At 39.2% G+C, this 23,967-nt stretch overlaps 3 protein-coding genes across 8 annotated transcripts in view; 1 reads left to right on the forward strand and 2 right to left on the reverse strand.

Moving 5' to 3' along the window:
* The window catches only part of LOC122328838 (NACHT, LRR and PYD domains-containing protein 12-like), a 69,566-nt gene that overhangs the window by 16,711 nt on the left and 28,888 nt on the right, over positions 1-23,967 (reverse strand). The window lies entirely within an intron of this gene.
* On the reverse strand, positions 1,104-12,341 carry LOC122328849 (fibronectin type III domain-containing protein 7-like). 2 transcript variants are annotated; one of them, XR_006247842.1, is made up of 14 exons: positions 11,566-12,341; positions 11,325-11,331; positions 10,918-11,181; positions 10,368-10,628; positions 9,165-9,422; positions 8,548-8,799; positions 6,793-7,047; positions 6,221-6,478; positions 5,863-6,126; positions 4,653-4,907; positions 3,322-3,732; positions 2,851-2,880; positions 2,663-2,715; positions 1,104-1,889 (listed from the first exon to the last, which is right to left on the reverse strand). XR_006247842.1 is itself a non-coding variant. In XM_043224885.1 (14 exons), exons 1-13 carry the CDS (start codon positions 11,620-11,622, stop codon positions 2,693-2,695), a joined length of 2,445 nt encoding a protein of 814 aa, XP_043080820.1. In that variant the 5' UTR covers positions 11,623-12,341; the 3' UTR covers positions 1,104-1,889; positions 2,663-2,692. The 2 variants fall into 2 exon arrangements, 1 of the variants encoding a protein (XP_043080820.1); XM_043224885.1 differs by having other exon boundaries at positions 3,472-3,732.
* stxbp3 (syntaxin binding protein 3) lies at positions 12,350-23,683 on the forward strand. Of its 4 annotated transcripts, none has more exons than XM_043224904.1 (20): positions 12,350-12,450; positions 13,243-13,292; positions 13,939-14,020; positions 14,229-14,305; positions 14,396-14,468; positions 14,889-14,989; positions 15,093-15,238; positions 15,326-15,419; positions 16,261-16,385; positions 16,499-16,597; positions 16,903-16,969; positions 17,077-17,142; positions 17,295-17,375; positions 17,457-17,592; positions 18,455-18,561; positions 18,797-18,898; positions 21,281-21,366; positions 21,562-21,570; positions 22,824-22,972; positions 23,052-23,683. In XM_043224904.1, exons 1-20 carry the CDS (start codon positions 12,405-12,407, stop codon positions 23,150-23,152), a joined length of 1,797 nt encoding a protein of 598 aa, XP_043080839.1. In that variant the 5' UTR covers positions 12,350-12,404; the 3' UTR covers positions 23,153-23,683. The 4 variants fall into 4 exon arrangements, with proteins under 4 accessions (XP_043080839.1, XP_043080840.1, XP_043080842.1 ...); XM_043224906.1 differs by lacking the exon at positions 12,350-12,450 and adding an exon at positions 12,976-12,994; XM_043224905.1 differs by lacking the exon at positions 21,562-21,570.

Below are 23,967 nucleotides of genomic sequence, written 5' to 3' on the forward strand. Positions count from 1 at the left end.
AAATAAACTTATAATTCTCACATGTTTTAAGCCTTGTTAGTTTAGATAGTAAAGCGTTTTAAGTAGTGGCGTTAAAATTAGCAACAATTCAATTTTGATGTAAAAACAACTAAACGTAAAACATAAACTAACATGAAATTACTGCTTCCTCCGTTTTTGGCAGATAAAAGTCATGGGTTGAAGAAGGAAAGGTCACGTCTTGGACAAACTGACATTCACAGGAAGCGATTTCGCAAGTCAGAGTTCACCAAACTTGAACTTTGGAGGGGCAGGGTTTGCCATCCCCTTCACAACTACTGCTTCTGTCACCTTTTCTCTTGACAAGAAGTGCCTTCATTCAGTAACGTCTTGACGACCACGTAAATCGGGAGACGTTTCCAAAGCGTGCTCTACTTGACTTCAGGGCTAGGTGCGTCAAAGCTCTTCAACTGTGTGCACCAGATGTGTCTCACACGTCCTGGAAAGAGAAGCTGCTGGCTTTTTGATCGCGATTGTTGATTCTGATCTGCACTTTATCGCAAACCAGCAGGTTCACGACTTCTTCACTACTCTGTCCCAACCCCGTGACTCTCTGTGGTACTGCAAGGTAGCGGCGCCCTCGCTCCAAAAGCTTCTGCAAAACAACCTTTTTTTTCAACTTCGTGTTTGAAGTTGTTTGCTAGGTAAAATGCAAACTTGACTGACTTGACTCGATGAAAACGGTGTTGATTTTGACAGGGTAAAAAAACATATTACGAATTATCGAATTGAAATTTTGATTGGGGCCATCGCGATGTCTTTCTGAGCGGCCTATAAAATGATAAATTTAACTTAAATGCATATTCAGCAGTAAAGTTATCTAAAATGATCAACACCAACATCTTATTTATCGGTTATTGAAGCGTTACTGGCGCACTGTCTAGCAGATTACTATTTTAATGTTAGTATACTATATAAGTATTAAACTTTAATATCGAAGTTGCATTTCTAGAAAATCCACCCGACACCCAATACATAGACCTATGAGAAAATATCATGACAGTTGTGACTGTGACTTTTACTTTAGTTATAGGGAAGTAAGCACTGTTATAAAACATAAATGGACACACATTATTAATGCGGGGAATTAATTTTACTGTCAAACTACAGATTCACATCCCAACAAATCATGCATTTGACAAACATCTAAGGGAAGTTCAATTAACAATTAGTTTTCCCTCAGAGGCACCACATACCGTAGAGGAGTTCAAACTCAGTTACCGTTAGTTTCATTTTATGTTTGTTTAAATAATTCATGGAAACGGATGCATAGATGTAACCACTGTCAAATTACTTTTTTTTTTTTTTTTTAATTGAGATGTTTGGGTGTTGATGAGAACAAAACGTTCTTTCTTAGTACGACTTACTTCACCAAAAAAGTGACTATTTTAGTTACTATTTATCAAGGGGAGAATTGAATAGAAATAGTGTTATTGGTAATAGAGTTCATTAAATAATGTGACGCAATAAGATCATGAATTGACTTTAGTGAAAATCCCTGAGATAACATTAGGGATCCCTGAAAATTAAATTAGGATAACACGAATATGAATTTGTTGAATGGATTATATGTTTGCCACGTTGTAAGAAAACTGCAAATTCCTCCAATAATCAGTGTCACTTCTAATTAAATCATATTACATGATCGACATAAATTACATTACATCTTTAAAGCAATTTAAATATATAAACACAAGTGATTGGACAGTGTTGAATCCTGACTAATTACATTATTCAGTTAATTGTATTCAAATGACTTCACTGCAAAAGCCACTGCATACAATAAACTTCTTTTAGTTGCAAAGCGTTCGTTTTATTTCCTGGTTTAGGGACATGTTTTGAAGGATCCAGTCGTCCAATAGGACCAGAAGCTGTATGAGAGAAAACAATAAGTCAAAGATAATTACCATTTTAGTATTATTATGGCAATTTAGCTGAAAATGTTGTTTAAAGTGCACCTCTACTCTACAGAGGAACACTAATTAACATTTACATTACCTTTTCATAGGAGTAATGCAATATTGTTATTCATTACTTTTCAAAAAAAGTAACTCTCCCAACGCTGGCTACGTTTTATTTCAGTTGCAGTGTTGCTTATCATAAATTGGATTTCTTAAAAATAATTGCAAGTGTATATCTTGCAATTCCGAGGGGAAAGTTCGATTTTTTTAAAAAATTAACTTTTAACTTTCCTTTTACAATGGATTGACCGTTTATTTATTTATCATGGCAAAAAAAAGGATTCCATACATCATTATGCATTTGCATTCTATTTAGTAATCTAATAGAATTAGAAATAAATAATAGAATAGAAATAAAACATTTGATGACCACAGAAACGAATGAATTCGTAAATAATAATAACAATAATAGTAGTGTTATCACAAGATCAAACTACAGATGTTCATTCACATCCCATCAATATATATATAAAAAAATATATATATTAAATGACTGCCATAGATTTTTTGACCGCACTATGACCATCAATGGGAATCAAAATCTTCTTATCAAAATTGTTCAAAATATCTTCCCTTGTGTTCAATAAACATGGAAGCACATACAATATGTGACGTGTATTATAATCAGCTTTACTGTGAATTAATCTGTAAGAGGAAGCTGTAATGAAGACACACATACGCACCTCACCGTTTGAAGGACATCCATCCCATCATTATCTTTTTCCTTGATAGAGCACTGAGAGTAAAGAGAGGCTTCGATTAAGGAGTGCCAAGTATTTTGTGATCTAAATTTTGACCGACAGAGCATTATGGTACTTCATATGGATAAACTTATTTTTCCTGATTGAAATGTAAATGTTCTCAGTCTTACCCAGTCCAACAGTGCTGCCCACACATGTGACTGAAAGACAATAACACAAAACATGCATTTTTACAGTCATTTTAGTCACAACGATCTGTGTGGTATTTACGAAAAGTCAGAATATCGCTGCATTACATGCGACCCTGGAGCACAAAAACCTTAAAGTAGCATTGAGACATCTGAAGCAATAGCCAAAAATACATTGTAAAATTAATGATTTTTCTTTTATGCCAAAAATCATTAAGATCGTTTCATGATATTTCCGGTAAATATTTTCTACCGTAAATATATCGAATTTAATTATGGTTAGTAATATGCGTTGCTAAGACCTTAATTTGTAAAACGTTTAAGGCAATTTTGTCTGTATTTACTTTTTTTTCACCCTCAGATTCCAGATATTGAAATAGATATATCTACATCAATGGAAAGCTTATTAATTCAGCTTTCATGATTTATTAACCTCAATTTCCAGAAACTTACTTTTATGGCCCGGGGTCACATGATAAAACAGCAAAGGAAGTGGCATTCATCAAAATAATGGAAAAAAAAGTATTCTTCCTGTTCTTGAGAGATTCCGCTGGGTCTGATGCAATGAAACGACTGAAACATTTCTGCTCCGAGCTTCGTCACCTGAATAGAGCCTGCTGTTACAGAACTGGACCTTGCTTCCGTCTGGGTTCAGTGGGGCCACGACCACAGTGTAGACCTGACCGCACACGATGTCTGACACGGTGCATGTGTAGGAGCCGGGCTCTGGGCTGCACGTGTGAGTCCTGACGCTCCCGGTGACTTCTGCTGTGTATCTAGTGAGGGCGCTGCTGGACCTCCAGCGCACAATCAGCGTGTTATTGGTTCCTCTATAGAGACGGATGCCCGAGGGACAGCACTGACCTTGACAGAGATGGAAACACTTTGATCAGTTACGTTACAACAGTGCCTAAATATCTGTTAGGCTGTTGGCTAACGTTATTTCTTTCCAGCTGTGTGGCTGAAGAGGAGAGTTAAATGAAGAACTAAAAGTTTTACTCTATATATATTTTTAATATTCAAGTTTTTGGAGAAACACTTGAGATTTCGGGCTTTTTAATTTTCCAAACTAGTGTCAAGAAAACGTTCAAAAGACACCGTTAATTGTTCTATTTTAGCAATTCATGTATTTGTGTAGAAATTGTAGAAAACATTTTTGCAGTTATCAATGTAATCAATCATCTGAGTTATTAAGGAGTTAACTATTTTTTTTGTATCCTGTAAGTATAAACAACATCGTCACAATCTGAATGCTATAAAGGGACGCGAAAACTTGTATGCTATGAAAATAAAAATACCAACTTTATTCAGTATTTTGTCTTCTGTGACAAATTTTGAATAAAGTCATTATTTTTAGTTCTTTGTATACAAAAAGTATTATCGCCGCTTTGTTACATTTAGAACCGTTGATGTTCAGATGATGTCTTTCTTACTTTTCTGGACATTGATAGTGTTCACTACTTGGCAGTCAATGGCCGACTTGGCCGGTTTTCATCTAAATTATCAGTAATTGTGTTTCGAATACGACCAAAGCTTTCACGGGTTAAGAACTACACAGGGAGAAGTGATTGATGACAAAATTTAAATTTTGGGGTGAAATATCCCTTTAAGGGTTGTATAACGCCAGAATTCTATTGGCAGTACAGTGCTAAAGGTGACTAAATGATTTTCTTTAATAATTTTTATGATTTGTTATTGGAAAAAAATGCACGGGGCATGCATTTTTGTGCATACTTTTCGCTGGTTGTCGACTCTGTGTGTTTGTGTTAGTTCTGAGGACGTACTGGCAGAGAATCCCTGGAAGATGCACTCCGCCTTGTGTCCGGTGCGACTGATGGCCTCCAGCGAGACGGTGTAGTTAGTGCCGCAGGTGATGCATCCCATCACGCATTCTGTATCCATAGTGTGGCACTGAGCATGTCCGCGAGGTGAAGACAGCGAAGCGATGTACGTCTGGGCGTTCGTAGCAGGCGACCAGGTCACGTTAGTCATGGCCTGGGTCACCTGGCTCACCGTGAGACTGTCTGGACAACAAGGTGCTGAAAAAGACCAAATGAGAAGATGCGTAGAGCGTTAAAAACATAAGACGGAATTCTAATAGCAATGGAAACTCATAAGTGGCCAGGGAGATTGATTTCAGATGTTTTACATTAGCATGTTGTTAAGCTAAACCTGATAGACGTCTCTGAGATGTATTCTATTTGACGTCTGCAAGACTTATTTACGATGCAAGATTATTTAGGGTGTTTGTTTATCTGAAATACATCCATAGAAGGTCTCCTTCTAGATGTCAAATATATGTCTATTGGATGCCTTAAAGATGTTTATAATTTAGGATGTATGTAAAACGGACGGTATCTCCCAGACGTTTGTAGACAGCAGATGCTTTCCAGATCAAGAGATCTTTAACAGACGTTTTGCAGATGTACGCGTGCTATCTGGGATGTCCTGCAGATGTAAATGGGTAGTTGACGTATAAATGTGTCTTAAAAGAAGGAAAAACAATTGAAGATAAACCTCTCTCCTGATATTTGTGACTCTAACAATGAAGTGCAGACGTCAAACAGACATCTCCGAGATGTACATGTGTTATCAGGGTAAGCATACAGCATATACTCTATATATACTGGTTAGAATGACCCAGTTTTTTTACTTATATTAATACCTTTTTAATTTAAATATTTTTCAGAATATTCTTAAACCCTTCTGTAAAAACTCTAATGGTTTCCACTTACAACAGTTACTGAATACAATACCATTACAACAATTAGTCATTTAAAAAATGGTTTTCTGCGTTAGGATTTAGCGGTTTTAGCTAGCTACCAACAAAAGGCAACAAATTAACAGCAAGACCCACAACTAATAAAATTCATTCATATAGATAAGTGATCATAACAAATGATATTGGTTAAGTAATGTTTCTCTTTCTTTTGTTTCAATCATCTTGAATGTAACACTAGGTTTTTGGACTTTTTTTGGACACGAGATGCTAACCTGTTTCCAGTGGGACGATGTAACTGGGCATGCTCTCTCCAGCTGAGGTTGATGCGATGGCACTGACTTCGTAGATGGAGCCACAGGGCAGGTTGGACACCAGACAGGAGGAGCCGTTCGAGCTACAGACGTGCGTGTCGCCTACTAAGCCAATCAAACTGGCGGTGTAATTAGCAACTGTGTTATCAGACGTCCAGCTAACCAGCACACTGGAACTATTCATGTTAGTCTGGCTCACACTGGTGATCTCCGGCATGCATGGAGCTTTTCGTAGAAAAGAGAGAGAGAGAGCGTTTAAAGTATATCTGTGAACATCTCTGGATATGCTGTATGTTCCACTTTGTGTGTGTGATTATACCCGTCTCATGTGTTTGTGGACTGCAGGTGAGGTTGCAGCCGCTAACGTCGTTGCATGGTATGATGACTACACTGTATTTGCTGTTGCAAGCGAGGTCAGAGAGGGCACAGCTGGGCGCCGTGTCATTACACAGAACCACTTCATTTGCATCCACAGCTCGGGTCTCGTACAGATCCGCACCACGCACAGGAGTCCAGTCCATTACCAGAGTCTCCCAAGAAGCTGCAGATACCGTCACGAGATCCGGACAGCAGGGCACTGTAGAGAGCAGGTGGAAATTGAATGTTTTTTAAATGGTCAGTGAAAGTGAAACTATTGATACTACGGAGAAAGTCGTTCTAGAAATTTTAGATCTAAAATAGGCATGTGAATGCAACATGATGTCGTCGATATCATTTTTTGCTTGGTTTCTTAGAGGAAAAATTAATGTGCAATTTAAATGTGTTTCTTTAAGGAGTTCACCAGTCATACGTAGCACTGGTGTGTTTGTAGCAATAGCCAATAATACATTGTATGGGTAAAAATTATACATTTTTCTTTTCTAGACATTGGGCAGCATCATTAACACTCACAGGTGGTGTGGTTGAGGCGAGGTCCCGGGGGGCTTGGTCCAGCATGGTTGTGTGCAAACACACTCATGATGTACGAGTAACCGCAGTAGCAGTGAAACTGACAGTACAGTTCGGTTGAGTTGCACATCCCCTCAATGCCATCGTCACTTTTAATAAAGGTGGTGTAGTACTCTGCGTAAGGGACGGCACTCCACTTCACAGAACAGTTGCCGGGCACCAGTTCCTCCACCCAGACTGGCTGCGGGGGACAAGGGACTGAAAAACCAGATTAGGCAGTGAGGGAGAAGGCACGATTCAGATTAAATTTCATTCTGTTGTAGCTCTTCAGACAGATCTGTATGTAAATAACATTGTCTATGGACATCTAACTAAGACTTTGTAATTAATAGGCTTCCAAACATGATAAAAACACAGTGCTCCATTCCATTCCTTACTTTAAAGTAGTAACATCCAAATCAGTCAGGGTTCATTTTACAGTAGTACTCAACACGGATTACTATCACCTGAATTAAGATTGAACGACAGCCACCATAAAAACAGCATATAAACTATCAGCATATCTTCTTTCTTTGAGTTCTGAAGTTAAATACAGATTTAAAATCATAGGATATATTTTAGCTATGATACTGTTTTTGAAATTAAATCTTAAATATGTCAAGAAATACTGGCAAATAATTGACTTTATAGTTAACTACTTAATCAACCATCTATCAACTTTTATTTTGGATACAATTATTTGTGATTAATTGCATACAAAATAACACTTTTTGTTTACATATTAAATATATGCGTACTGTGTATATTTATTATGTATATATAAATACACATGCATGGGTATATTAATATATGTATGTATAAATATACAAAAAACATTATTTGGATGCAATTAACCGTGAATAATGATTTGACAGCACCAATTTTATTTTATTTTTGTAAATTAATTACATAATTCTGTTACATTTAATAGTCGATTTCTAACACTGGGCGTATTCAATACTAAAAAAAAAAGAGTTAAATGCATAATGGAACAATAAAAAAGTTCCACAGCCTTATGTTTGTGTGATCAAAAGCAAAACAAAACTACACAGACAACCACAGGCTTCTTTGGACTGTGTCTGTGGGCTTAAATGGACAAATACAAAAAAAAGTCAAAATACCTGTCTGTTAAATTTTCACCTAAATACAGTCAGTGGACTTGCACTGTTAATATGATTGGTCAAATGTTATGTGGTAGTGATTATTAAATGATTTCAGTTTCAGTAAATAGTCTGGGTTGACTGATGAAGGAGCTTTGTGTTGTGCGTTAACATTACAGTTTGTTTACATTGGGGTGTCCAAACCTGTTCCTGGAGGACGGCTATACTACAAATGTTAGCTCCAAATCTTATTAAACTCACCTAAACCAGCTATTGCAGGAATTTACTACATTTTACAAGTTTAAGTGTATTGAAGCTGGTGCAGGCTAAACTCTGCAGGATATTCACCATTCAGGAGCAGGATTGGTCACCCTTGGTATACATAGTAAATGCACATCCAGTCCTGCTCTTAAGCCCCTGTCCTGCAGAGTGGTCCTAGCCCTTATTAAACCAGATGTTTGAGTTCTTTAGGATCATTAGAAACGTCCAAGCTGTTGTGTTGGAGTTAATCTCTACAAAAAAAGCAGTCCTTCAAAAGAAGAATTGTATATCCTTGACGTAGGAAGTCCTGTTATCAATCATATGACAAACTGTCGTAAGTTTGACTGGGTTAACTCACATGAAATGATCTGAACGGGGTATGAGGGGACGCTGCTTCCAGCTTGATTGACAGCCGTCACTGTGACAGAGTTCGTCTCTCCACAGCTCAGAGGAATCAGGACGCAGGAGTTAGTAGATGAGGAGCAGTTATGTCCGTTCAAGCTCGAGGCGACATACTGCTCTGCACCCTGAGCTGGGTCCCACGACACCACAATACCTGCATCAGGGGTGCTTGTCACCACCAGAGCGATGGACTGAGGAGTGGGAGAACCTGTGGAGACACACACACACAAAGTTTAAGGTGTCCTAACCACTTGCTCCTAAAGAACCAATGTCCTGCACAGTTAGAAGTGAACAAGCCTGAACCAGGTAATCAAGGCATAGGGCCTCTATCAGAAACTTTCATTCAGGTGTGTTAAACAGAAGCTAGAGTCTGTGACACATTTTACAGTTCAAGGTGAAGAGCTGAACAACTCTGCCTAACCATGCTGTACTTGGTGTGCATGCTTTGTTGGCTGCTCTTTTATCGGTCCCATTATTGTCCTTAAGTGTTATTTACAGGTGTAACCGAAACTGTGTGTATCAGGTGTAAGAGTTTCTGCCTAGTTAAGCATGAAGTAAACTCTATTGTCTTACGTGTGATCTGGCAAACTGTGAAGTCATCTCCGGGAATGTTCTCAGGACTCCAGGCATTTCCTTTAATGCAGTATTTGGTTCCTGCTTCCAGGTTCGGAAAGTTGACCTGAGTGTCTGTGATATTGAGACTAGTTTTGCTGTACGAGCCGTCTTTGATGATGCTGAGGCTGTAGAGGACAGCGTGATTCACGGGCTCCCACTTCACCAGGATGCTGCTGTTGCTGGGAGAGCTGGTGTTGAGCTGAGGAGCGGGAAGAACTGGGGTCCAACGGAGGAGGGAGAAAAGATAACATCTGCATTATAACCAAAAGTACTGAAGATAGTTTTTGACTCATAAAGCTAAGTGATCAATATAATTATGACAGGTGTCAGATGGCAGCATGTTTAATAAGAGCAATGCCTATTCCTTTTCTTTTATTTCCTTTGCTGAATATCCTGTCTATTTCTGTCCTGTTCTTTCTTGTGATCTGATCTGATCCCAATCTGTTTCCATTCCCTTAAGGTCCATTTCTAGTTCTACCCCCTGGAATGTCCTGTGTGTCCTTCTCCTGTTCTTTACCGATCCCTCCCTTTCCACAGTTTAATTTTGGAAACTGGATTCTTTTTTACTAAACCCTAGGCATTGGTCCTGCTCTTATCACTTCCTGTTGTGACATAACTGGAATAGGTCTCAGATTGCTTAAGTTGTTTGAAGAACACACCATTGTTCTGTTTTGGATTATATGCATGACGTCATTTTGTGGATATTTGTGATAGGATTTCACATCCAGGCTATTCTGAGATTTTTTTCTTTAGTGATCGTCTCAGGTGGAAAAAATGCTACATGAACAATGACACAAAACTGCTTAGGGCCCCGATGCGAAGACAGAGAATTAATTTTCTGTGTCCAGTCCCTTGAGGAGGGCAGCCCTTTTGTCATAGTTCAGCTTCTCATATTTTGCCTACAGAGCAAACCCGGATATTGTTACGTAGGGATGTATGTGTGAGAAACCTATTTCATTGAAAATGTGAACACAAGCTATGCATGCTGTTAAAAATCAAGCCCATGAGATCAGCCATGTAGCTTATCCTGATCTTTCTCAATGAGAGGATAAGGTTACAGCATTGGGTGAGGGTTAGAGAATAGCCAACTCTGTCCCTTCATGAATGGATCATTTCTTTGGCCTCGAGGTCAAAGAGGGTGGAGAGAGTAGAAGAATATACCTGTCTTAGCCTCCACGGAGATGGAAGGCTGGCTTCTGCCTGCGCTGTTGACGGACATGACACTGAGAGTGTAGTCTGTGTATGGCTGGAGGTTGGTGACAGTCCCCGGAGAGCCGGGTACTGAGATCTCTGAGAAGAAAGATCCGTCATTTGTCTCGGCGCGCAGGATGTAGGAAGTGGCCCCGGAGACCAAAGAGAATTCCACAGTGATCCTCTGGCTTTCTTTAGAGGAGGCCATCACAATGGTGGGCACATCAGGAGCTGAACAAAAAAATGAGAACTCTCACAGTTCCATTAAATCCACACATTGTAAGTTGAGAGCCTACCTGATTCAGAAATATTAAACTGCAACAAGGTCAGTTCAGGCGATGCCTGAATTCAGGGATTCAAACTCGGAATTATCAGGGAATTTAAAAACGATCCATCATGGAAGAAGGAGATCATGGAAATGCCTTTCTAAAGTTCTAAAAATTGCTTAAAGTGTTTTTACATTGAGACATAAACAACATTAGTACTCTTTAGCAAGCCGTGGGTAGATTTTAGCACGCACCAGTAGATCCATCCACTGTAGCATCTGTCAGCATGTCCATCTGGCTGCCCAGGGCCTCGACCCGAAAGGTGTACGCAGTGTTGGGATTCAGGGAATTCACCGAGCCCATAATGGTGTTCTGTCCAAAGCTGGCAAAGACCACAGGGACTTGAGAGTTTCGGAGAGAAGCTGTTACTTTGTAGGACAATGCGCCTTCATATTTGCTCCAGCGCAACACCGCGCTCTTTGATGTCACCGTGAAAACACTCACGGTTATTGTGCTGCCTGTAAAAGACAGAAAACTTAGGTGCCTGAGGTATGCATTAATTCTGGTTTAAAATAATACGAATCATAATCATAAACAGTGTATTTATGAGTGTATATCAGATTAAAAGAGATACTGTGAATTTGATCCAGATGAGCAGTACCTGATGCCTGTAAAATAAACAAGTCACTTTAATCGGACTGTAAATATTCATATGTACATATTCACATAAGCTTTCATATGTATAATTTGTATTGCATGACAGAATCATAGAAAACAATCATATTTTATTATTTCATTCTATTATTTACTTTTATTTATAATTCTGTGCTGCATGTTACGAAGAACTTAAATTCTGAATAAAAAGAAATGGGAAGTGAATAAATACAATTCCATAACTTTACCTGTGAGACTATTCCAAGCAAAAGCACCAGCCCCCTGATTCCTCCGAGGCCTTCCATCTGTTTTCTCTGTTTGAATCCCGATTTCTCTTATTTAATCTAAACTCTGCACTCTCTTCTATTTCTTGTGTTTTGACTGAATATAGATGGAGCTTTTCTTTAAGGCATGTCAGATACTTTCACCTAACCCCGCCTCCTCAGAACAGCTGGCCAATAAGAGCTGGGGAAGAGAATGAGCTGGCCAATCAGAAGTGAGGATGAGACACGTGTAAACAGGTGTAACAGAAGACTGGGGGGGAGTCTAATCATGTATAGCCTATACAAAGTAATGTAAATAATGCAGTTTACACTCATTTGTGTATTTTAAATACTCAGTAAGGTAAAGAACGTTAATTTTAAGGAGTTCACAGGTATGCTGTCCCTGCAGTCTTTTCTTAAAAAAACAATTTACTTATTGTAATGTAAAGTTACACTAGTCATTTTTACGGCTCCTAAACATAAACACTGCACATTACATTACAGAGCATTACACTGAATAATTCTATTTCACTACAAGCCTGCCTTTCCTATGCATCTGAAGAAGGACCTGTTTAATGAACTTTGTCATGTTTCCTGGCCAGCAGCGGTGGAAATGTAGCTTTTGGTGACCCAGACTTTCAGAAATAAACTCGGAAGAAATATTAAAAGGTGTGCCTAATACGATATTTTTACGATAACGGACAATTAAAGCACGATCTACGCTTGATGCTTTCAGACGCTGTCAAAACTATCCACACGCGAACGCGCACGCTCTCACTCCTCCCAGACAGCGGAAGCGCGCATTTGTTTCGACTCAACTCAAGATGGCAACTGGAGCAGAATACGGCTTGAAAAAAATAGTTTGGCAAAGTAAGTTCTCTGAGTGATCGGGCGACTTTCTGCAGACCTCTTACATGCGTCGTCGTTTATGAGAGTGCAGCTCGGAGGAAGTTTAAAGAGATGGGTTCATTCTGCGCTGGCTCAGAGGCTTACAGTCGTTTCACGAAGTTGTTCAGGCGTTTGTTTTGGTGTCAGTGAGGAGACCGTGCTCAATATGTACTGTGTTCCGTTTTATGGGTCGTTTTCGTCTCGTTAAATGTCTTGCGTGTGTCACACTTTCCGTTAGCTCCTGTGCTAACGTTAGCCAGCCCTTCCAGCTTCGCTTGCGCTCGCTTTGACCGCTCTGCAGCGGGTGTTTCCGTTTTAACGGGGAGCGGGTCAGAGCCGCTTCTGCGTGTTCTCGTGACTTATGACGACGCGGTGTGTTCGATGATGTCACGATGGAACTTCGGTTCTCCCGCGCGCGTTACTCTCGGTCAACCGGTGTCACTGACTTCCGGTCTGCAGCGTTCAGAACACCTGAGGAAGACACGCGCCCATTCATTTGTGCAGTGTTAAATATATGGATGCAGTGGTAACTATAAGATGATGATTATGGTGTGTGTGTGTGTGTGTGTGTGTGTGTGTGTGTATATACGCATGTGTACTGTGTATTTTGGTATTTATATAACATGTATATATTTTAGGAAAATTATGTTTAATATCTCTCATCTCTATTTTTACATGTCTGTGCACTCTTCAAGCAGAACAATCTCAAGCTTCTTGCATCAGCAAAACCGATTCAGTGCCGTAACTAACAGATTGCTTTATTTGGTGTCACAGGAATCAAGGACACTCTCATTGCCGACTGCAGAAAGTCAGAAGTATGGAAGGTCAGTCTGCGTAACTATCCCCCCGAAAGCTTTCCGGTTTTATTTTGCACACTTGTGTTTGATTGGACCCCCGTTGAGCCGAAGCGTGCGCTCCTGCTGTGAATCTCTACTGTAAACTAAACACAGGGTCTGGATCATCTGAGCAGCTCACCTACACAACAGCATCTTTACTATATACTGAACAACAACCGTATTACCTCTGGTAACCTGTCAACTTTGTTCTGACAAATTCATTAGAGAGAACTGGTCCACAAGAATTCACAAATCACTCGCTGCATGCCAACAGCAAGAAATAACAGCAAGAATAACGGTCTTTTCAAGACTTGGTTTTCCTCTCCGAGCACATTCATGTCAGATGATCGCAACTTCAACTCCTTAAACCTAGCTTTGAATGCGTGTCATAGACCTTATTGTGAACGAGTCATGTGTTTATATAGTTTTTTTTCCCCCTCCAAAAAAAATCCCCTAGGACTTTGCATCCATCTGCTTCCAGTTTTTGAGCACAACATGCGCATCTCAAAATAAGTTCCTCTCTACTTCTGTTTTCATTTTCAGTATTCTCTTACATTCACGTGTATGTCAGAATACAGAAGAAACTTAGATTTAGGAAACATGACTGATAAACTGATGTTAAATCTTCTCACAGATCCTCATACTGGACCACTTCACCACGCGCCTCCTCTCCTCCTGCTGCAAAATGTCAGATCTCATGTCGGAGGGCATCACAAGTAAGTAAAAGAAGAGCTTGTGCTCCGGTTCTGTTGTGTATCGCGTGTCTTAGACAGAAATCCAGCGGTTCAGCGCTTGAAGTGTAGTCGGACGCTCTTCCTTCCTGTGTTTTCCAGAAGGGAAGCTTTTCGTTTCCTCCGTATTCGAGCCAAAGAATGGACATGCGGGGAATTACGCCGTAACGTGTTGCTTCTCGTTTGTTCACAGTTGTGGAGGACCTGTACAAAAACAGAGAACCGGTTCCAGAGATGAAGGCCATCTATTTCATGACGCCTGCTGCCAAGGTCAGAGCTCGGGAGACGCTAATGATAAGCATAATATCACTTACTTGAAAGTGATGATCTGTCTGTGACCCGGGTCTTTTATATTTGCAGTGTATCGATGCGTTTATTAATGACTTCAAACCGAACCCCAAATACAAAGCAGCCTATGTCTTCTTCACTGACTGTGAGTTTACTGAGAAGATTATCATAAAAGTGTTAGTGCTTTCAAACATCTAATCATGATTAATAGCATCTAATTTTACATATGTATGTACTGTGTGTGTTTTTATTTATATATATATATATATATATATATATATATATATATATATATATATAAAAATATATATATATATATAAGAAAAAAAAAAAGTTACATTTCTATATATATGATAATTTATATAAATTTAAATAAATGCGCATATATATATATATATATATATATATATATATATATAATAAAAGCTTTCATCTTGGATGTGATTAGTCACGATTATTAGTTTGAAAGCGCTAATATATGTACAATATACACAACACACACACATAAATAAACAAAATGTTTAAGTTTGTAATTAAAATGACTTTTATTTCAAAATGGCCATAGACTGTCCAGATGATCTCTTCGACAAGATGAAGAAGAACTGTGCCAAGCACATTAAAGTCTGTAAAGAGATCAACATCTCCTTTCTGCCACTGGAAGCACAGGTGAGTGTGTCCGGAGATTCATTTAGCCTGTTAGCAGTTACGTTTTTGACTGTGTGTGTGTGTGTGTGTGTGTGTGTGTGTGTGTGATGGCTCGCCTGTGCAGGTGTTCAGCTGTGATAACGCAGAGGCCTTCAAGAGCATCTACACACCGAACAGTCAGGACCGAGATCACACGCTGGAGATGATAGCCGATCAGATCGTAACGCTCTGTGCCACGCTGGACGAGTACCCCGGAGTCAGATACAAGACGTACACTCAGCCCGCTCTCACTCACTCCTCTCAGAGTACTCCCAAAGCTCGATGGCAGGTTTAATCTGCATCATTTTCTGTTTTTAGTAGTCAGAATCCCAACTGCGGAAAGACGTTGGCTGAACTTGTGGATAATAAACTGGCACGACATTATGAGTTGGATGAGAATTCGAAAAAAAAGGTGAGCCAGCTGTTGAGTGTCGGATTTGGAGCTGGATGATACAGCTTTTAAGATATACTGAAGTTCAGAGGTTTGGTGGGTTTTGATTTAAAGGAAAGAAAAAATAGTTTTCTACAGCATGGATGCATTAAATGTGTCAAAAGTGACTAAAATAATAAAAAAAAGTGTAAAATCTCGATTAAAGAATCTCATGAAAATTATTTTTCATCTTATTTTAAGCTAAACCACTTCTTCATCATTAATGATGATCAGAAATGTAGATTTCTGAGGGATTTGAGAATGATTTCTGATCATTTCGGATCATAAGACACTGGTGTAGTGATGATGAATATTCAGCTTTGATCAAAGGAATAAATTATGTGTTAAAATATATTCACATAGAAAGCTGTTCTTTTAAATTGTAACGATATATCTTAATCAGACGTCTTTAGACTTTAAACATTAAAAAAAAAATCGTACCAAATCCAAACTTTTGAACGATAGTGTGTTTTTTGTATTTCTATTTATTTTTGTATTTCTATTTATTAATACGCACTGAAGGTTAAAGTGAATTTAAATGTATTTTTATATATATATATATATATATATATATATATATATATATATGTATGTTAAGGTTGCTGACAATCTGAATCAGTTTCTTTGGATAAGACATTTTGAAAGAATCGATTTGATTTAATTTTGAATTGCTTTTGTTGGAGTTTTGTTGGAAAATTGGAGGATTGCTGAAAAAGATCATTACTCTCTATGCTTATGATCTTGCTCTTTTTCTGATGTGTTCTTATAAGGGATATTTCTGCTTGCACAAACTGCCTCTTCAGTACTTTCCTTTCACTTTCAGGGAAAAACACAGGCTCAGCTTCTGATCGTTGATCGCGCGCTGGACCCTGTTAGTCCTATCCTTCATGAGCTCACCTACCAGGCCATGGCTTACGACCTCATACCGATAAAGGACAACACCTACGAGTATGACACCACAGCTCAATTCAGCCAGATCAACTGAGCTTTGCTTACTTGAACAGACGTGCCTTATTATGGTTCTCCAGTGCATTGCTGTTTTTCTGTCTGTTTTCTTTTAGGTACAGGTTAAAGGATGGCTCTAAGAAAGACGCTTTGCTGAACGAAGAGGATCAGTTATGGGTCAAACTGCGTCACATGCACATTGCAGAGGTTACTGAGTGAGTAGAATTAGGTAGAGTTAGATCTCTGCTATCTTCTTGGGGCTTGAAATATTTTGGTTTTCGAAAGAGGTCTCTGAACTGTTATCTAGGCGTTAAAATAAAATGCATTCCTGTGATCAAGTTTTCATTATCGTTATTCCAGTCTTCAGTGTCACATGGAGACATTGGTGGTCACTTTGATAAAGATAATGCATCCTTGATAAATTGGAAAAAAAAATGTATGCATTATTTATGCCTTGTAATGCATCATATCACCATACATATCCTCGTTAATCGAACCATTGCATTTGTTTATTCCAAAGGCAAATCCCCAAACTGGTGAAGGAAATCTCTTCCAGTAGAGGCGAGAAGAAACCGGCCGAGGACAAGGTACGGTATATATTTACAATTAATTACACCTCCAAACAATAACGGCAGTCTCCAGTTGCAGATTTTTCCTTATGTAAGTATGTCACGGATGCCCCTGTCATTGGCAGATCTCAATCGGAGGCCTATCACAGCTCATGAAGAAGATGCCAGGCTTCCGCAAGCAGATGGCTCAGGTAATCGAGCCGCCTCGCATGTCCCGAAAGAGTGTGCTATCACATGACGCCCGCGGCTGAAAGATTCATACTGCTCATACGTTCGGTATTGGCGTCCGACTTCGCTTAAAATACTCGCTTGCCGTTTCAATCGTCCGATTTCTTTCCTTCAGAAAACCGTCCACTTGTGTTTAGCTGAGGACCTGATGAGTCATTACCAGAAGAATGTGGAAAAACTCTGCAAAGCCGAGCAGGTCAAGCTTAATGATGCCTTGAGAGAAAGGACGCCCTCTTCTGTTGAGAGCGTGTCTCACTTTTTTATTTGTTTCACGTAGGATCTGGCTGTAGGCGCGGATGCTGAAGGACAGAAGGTAAAGGACCCCATGAGGACATTACTTCCTGTGCTGCTGCACCCGCATGACACCGCTGATAAGATCCGGGCCGTTCTTCTCTACATCTTCAGTCTGAACGGTGAACATTTTTCCTGTCTTGACATGCAACGATTTGGAAACGCTGCCGTTCAAAAGTTCGGGATCAGTAAGATTTTCCAAGGGTTACTTGATTGGCTTGATGTACTTTGATGGTGCATCAAGATTTTTCACCACTGCTTTATTATGCTTAGCCAGGGAGCCAAGAATAGAATAGCCCATTTATAGTGGTTTGATTCCTGACTAGGCCAAAAAACATGAACTCAGTTTTATGTTCATTAATTAAAAAAAACACCTTTAACGCCATCCATTCTTGATGCCAGATAGGTTCAAATGTGAGCTCGTACCAGACCCATTGTCTTCTGAAGTGGAAGATATGCTTATCCTCGACATTGAAATGAATTTTTCCTAAGTATAGTTCCTGAAGGCAGATGGTACAGTTAGAACAGAAGGGGGGCAAGAATAGAACCTTGAGGAATTCATTTTAGTGGAGCTTTTTACAGCGAAACTTCTATCTGCTAGATACGACTTCAACCGTTTAAGAGCTATTCCCCGAATTCCAGCACGGTTTTCTAGCTGAGAAATCAAAATATTAGGATCAGTGGTGTCGGCTGAAGGCTGTGCTCAGGACCAATGACGCTGGGATCGGCGAATTAGCATTTAATAGTATATCACTTTAAACCCTTAAAAGGGCAGCTGCTCTGTTATGTTTTGCCCTAAACCCATATAAAAAAAAAATGTAAGAATGTAATTATTTTCAAAAAATGATTGCATTCGAATAAAAACCGCCTTCTCCAGAACCTTAGAAAGAAAGGTTTTCGATATAAATGCAGCCGAAGAGAGGTGTTTTCCTGCTCGATGAGTGCAGCTGTGAACGTGTGTGTGTGTGTTTGTGTGATGAGCAGGTACAACAGCGGAGAACCTGAACAAACTAATTCAGCATGTGAAAATCGAGGATGAGAAAGGGTATATCCTGAACTGGGAACATCTGGGAGTTCCCATCCTATCCACGGTGAGCATGTGGACGCTTTCTGCCTCCTCTGTCTCTCTTCACTTAGTATTTGCTTTCTGATTTGCAGTTTTGTATTTCGAAATGTATCCGGATCCAGACCCAACAACATTTCATGACGTTCGATGGCCGTTAGCGTTTAGTTTTGACATTTATGGATGGACGTGTGAAACGCAAATGCCGTTTAACAGCTTCTTTGGCTAATGTTCAGTTTTATCTCCACCTCTTATCACAACAGCCGAGTTTGTTCTCGTTCCGTAAACAATCTCGTAGAGACCGGTCAGATGAGGAGACTTATAAAGTGTCTCGCTGGACGCCCGTCATTAAAGATATAATGGAGGTGAGTGACTCTTACTCCCAAACCTCAGTTTCCAAACTGCACCTGCACATCTCTGTACACTAAAATCTGGGATCAGCAGGGTGTTTCAGAAGGCAAATATGAATTTTAGAAACTTGCCAACAGCTGGCTGATTGGTAGAATCATATGTTTGGGGGCCGGGCTAAATAAGAGTCAAGCCATAATTAGACATTTATAATCACTGATGTAAACAAACAGGGAAAATTGTGATGCAGTCGATGTTTCGTTTTAGGGTGTGTGACGCTCATTCACAAAACTCAGGCAAATGACTGTAACATTATACAATAAATATTGAATATCATCGTGAACTTCCAGCAAAACAAGCTTATGGCTTGATTCAGATGGACGCACTCAAACTGGCACGAATCCAAAAGCGTGGTTGAAACGTAACATTTGCCTGCTAAGCAATTATTTCTATTATTAACCAAACTTTTAATAGGCTGTATATTAACTTATTGGGAGAAAAAACACGCCACGAGGGATTGGGAGTCGAATCAGGCTCCTCCTATCGAAGCATTGAATCAAAAAATTAGCCAAAACCCGTTGAATGGTACTGCTTTTATTTTTACATGCATGAACTAACAAGGATTATTAAAGAGCTTGAAAAATCTCGTTTTCATTTCCCAACAAGAATGAATACGTTAACGTTAACAAATGACACTTATTGTAAAGTGCTACCAAAAAAATCTCAAGGAAATTGTGATTTAATAGAAAAAATCCAAACATTAGTTTTTATTATATCATATTTATGATCAGGTTTTTGCTGTTTATTGTTTTATTTGTATCTGATATAATAGCTGAAGTTCCAGTATTTCATTTTATATCTGCGTACAAGCTTTTTCTGTACGTGTCCTCTTTATTTTCTCACAAATGAACATGGAAAGAAGTTTAGAATTATACAGATATAATGCAAACATGCATTTATATACTGAAAAAGACATTAAAAATAGACGTACAAGGCGGTGAATTTAAAACTAGCCCAAGAAGTCAAGTAGCTGTCCTGAAGTGCTCTCACGCCGGCCCTGGGCTAGCTGGCTGTAGATAATACAGCAGGATATGTGCTTACAACTATAATGTGTACAGTGTAATGGAAGTATAACATATATGTATTGTTCCAGGTCAAGACTAAGAGATCAAATATCATGCTTTAAGAAATCATAAAGACGATGTCTTGTTCTCTTGCTATATATAGCTCTGGTAAAAGCCATGGGGGGAGATAGTCATGTGTTGATTTCCAGAGGGCAGTTTCTTTTTCGAGTGAAAAGACGTCGAATCGCACAATTATAAAGTTCTGCAGGCAGGTTCACAGCAGCCACCGTGAGAGCAGCACACTTCTGTAGCATTAGTTGTATCCCATTAACTTCAAGCTACCCCTCGTTCGCCCGTAGACTGTTTTTATTACTGTAGCTTTAAGTCTTCTGCCGTTAAAAGCACTGTATCCCAGCCGAGGCAGACCGAGTCAGTACTTCAAATATATTACACGTTGGTCTCATGTAGATGAGTTGCGAGATGTAAATCCTCTCATTCTTTAATGTTTGGTTTTTTTCTTCTTCCGTGAAATACAAATGAAGATATTTGAAATGCGAGAGATTTCTATCCCTCCACTGAAACTCCGCTCCATTCGAATATTATATGAGAACATTAATTAGCAAGAATCTAGTGGTCTAATACAAATTCAATAGAGGAGACGCAATGAATTTGAGTAGATTTAACACACGTGTGTGTGTGTCTGTGTGTGTGTGTGTGTGTCTGTGTCTGTGTGTGTGTGTGTGTGTGTGTCTGTGTGTGTGTGTGTGTGTCTGTGTCTGTGTGTGTGTGTGTGTGTGTCTGTGTCTGTGTGTGTGTGTGTGTCCCTCTGTGTGTGTGTGTGTCTATGTCTGTGTCTGTGTGCGTGTGTGTGTCTGTGTCTGTGTGTGTGTGTCTGTGTCCCTCTGTGTGTGTGTCTGTGTCTGTGTGTGTGTGTGTGTCTATGTCTCTCTGTGTGTGTGTGTGTGTGTGTGTGTGTGTGTCTCTCTCTGTGTCTGTGTGTGTGTGTGTGTGTGTCTGTGTGTGTGTGTGTCTGTGTCTGTGTGTGTGTGTGTGTGTGTGTGTCTGTGTGTGTGTGTGTGTGTCTGTGTCTCTCTGTGTGTGTGTCTGTGTCTCTCTGTGTGTGTGTGTCCTCTCTGTGTGTGTGTGTGTGTGTGTGTGTGTGTGTCGTCTGTGTGTGTGTGTGTCTGTGTCTGTGTGTGTCTGTGTCTCTCTCTGTGTGTGTGTCTCTCTCTGTGTGTGTGTGTGTGTGTGTCTCTCTCTGTGTGTCTGTGTGTGTGCGTCTGTGTGTGTGTGTGTCTGTGTCTCTGTGTGTGTGTGTGTGTGTGTGAATGGCAGGATGCCGTGGAGAACAAACTGGAGGTCAGAGACTGGCCGTATCAGTCTGAGTGTCCGTCTGCGTGGAACGGTTCTCGCGCTGTAAGGTACATTCAAACACTTCACAAGAAGTCTCTTGCATAACAGATTAAAAACCTTGATAAATCAGTTAAATCAGTAGTGCGCTTTCAGTGTAGCAGCGGTCGCGGCTCATCCATCAGTCTGAATCAGTACATGCTAAACGATTGGTTGTGATTGAGTGTAGAGCTGACCGTGTCTCTCTCCGTTCCTCTGGCTGTCAGAGTGCTGAGGTAAGACGAGGGGGAAGAGCAGCCCTTTGGGTTACTGGCTGTACAGCATTCCACACATTAGGTTTAATTTCTTGGTGTTTCTCTAGCTAAAGCTTGAAGGCTTTCCCCCGCTGATGATCTAATTACGTGATGTGATAGATCATACGGTACCGTTCAAAGGTTTGGGGTCCGAAATATTCATTGGTTTTTTTGATTGAAAGAAAGAAATGCTTTCATTCTGTTTCATATACATGCCGATTCAATCGTTTGAATGCAGTTACTTATTTAGTTCCGCCAATAGCAGAAAATCAACCCAATTTACAGCAGGCCAATATAATGTAACGTATAAAATATTCAGATGCAGATATTATTTTTCGAGCGTTTTTTAATTTTTTAGGTTTTAAATAATTCCAAATATAAGCAAGGATTGGTTGATTTGTTTGTTTGTGTATTTTGCTTGAAATTATTAATAAATTAATAAATCGGGGTGTTTCAAAATGACTGTAAAGAATGTTATAATAATGTAACATTTTAATTGTTTTTTTTATTTAAACGATTTTTATTTCTGATTACCAAAAAAATGGCAGGTGAAGCAGTCCAGCTGTTTTTGACATTAGTGATAATATTAAATATTTTATTTTAAAGAAAATCAGCATGTTAAAATGATTTCTGAAGGATCATGTGACTGGAGTGATGATGATGATGATGATGATGATGATGATGATTTAGCTTCGATCACAGGAATAAATTACATTTTAAAATATATTAGAAGGCTGTTATACATTGTTATAACATTATAACAATAATCTAATATAATAATGCAGCCGTGGTGAGCAAAAATAATTCTTCAAATAATAAATTCTTGGCACCCCAAACCTGTGAACAGTAATATGTATATATTAGTGCTGTCAAACTATTTTCTTACTTATTCTCACAAATTAAGAATATATTTGGAATAGTAACATGCGTGTATATTTTATGTGTGTGTGTGTGTGTGTATATATATATATATATATATATATATATATATATATATATATATATATATATATATATATATATATATATATATATATATATATATTATTTATTTTTTTATATATATATATATAAAAATTATTATTATTTTTTTTCTTAAATGCATGTGTTTGTATTCATAGATAAACACACAGAGTAGACACACGTATTTAATAAATAAAAAGGATTATTTTGGCTGTGATTAATGGTGTAAGTCCTGTCTAATGCACCGCGTGGTCTCCTGTGTCTCCTGTCAGCGCGCGGCAGAAGCACAAGGGCAGTTCTCCGGACGATCTCCGGAGCGGCTCGCGGCTCATTGTCTTTGTCCTGGGTGGGGTCAGCTACTCAGAAATGCGCTGCGCTTATGAAGTCACACACGCTAATAAATCCTGTGAAGTCATCATTGGTAAGAGTCCGTAGCAGCGCTCTCGTGATTCACTAAACCCGAAAACGGGCTGTGTTTTGAAGAGGTGCCCTTTTTGCAGGCTCAACGCACATCCTGACTCCACGAAGTCTGCTGGAGGACATTTATAACCTGGGCAAGGAACCCATGCAAAGCTTCTCCATTGAGGAGGACAAGCCCTGAGCGCCGCTCCTCCCCGGACCGAAGGGAACACGTCTCTACGGCTCCCGTCACCTCAGACAGCATTATTTCTCACTTAAAACCTGAATATAACAAACCAGTAGTTCTAACAGTCTAATAACCCTTTAACATAAAAGCTAAAAACCTTCATCAGAGCCTCACACACAGGTGCCTTTATTTAGCGGTGATGGCGAAACGCTTTCACTGGCTTTTCTCGAACACTCTTCTTTGTATTTATGTCTCTCACACTAATGGAAGGGAATGGCAAAAGTCCTCCCGACTCCATTTAAAATGGTGTTTTTTGAATGAGGCTGAATTGTACATATGTATTGTGCTTTGTGTTTTTTGGTTGTATAAAACATTGTCAGGAATTGAACAATGAGGGATTTAACAGATTTAACATTTAATATTGAACGACTGAAGTAACATGAATGACGTGGTTCACTTCTCCCGTTTGGTTTAAAATGTCTGTCTTTTGGTTTATTGATGTGATATTGGTCTGATGTTAACCGACATAAAAAAAATATATATATATATATTGTCTCTATGTATGATTTCGTCGGGTTTGTTCTGCGGACGGTTACCCCTGTGACTTCCAAAGAAAACGTGAGGGGATTTTCTGGCGGTAGTCTGTTAACATGTTATATAATTGTGAATTTCCCGCTCGTTGAGAAAAACAAAAACAAAACAAAAATCGAAACACCGCACAAAGGTAACGAGATATTTTTCAGGGAACGTGGCGTTAAGAAGCATCGGGCTCATAAAAGACTGGGAGCGGACCTGAGCACATAAAAGACGTTACAGCGGGGTCTCTGATT

Source organism: Puntigrus tetrazona, chromosome 23 (genome assembly GCF_018831695.1).
Source record: "Puntigrus tetrazona isolate hp1 chromosome 23, ASM1883169v1, whole genome shotgun sequence".
NCBI lineage: Eukaryota > Metazoa > Chordata > Actinopteri > Cypriniformes > Cyprinidae > Puntigrus > Puntigrus tetrazona.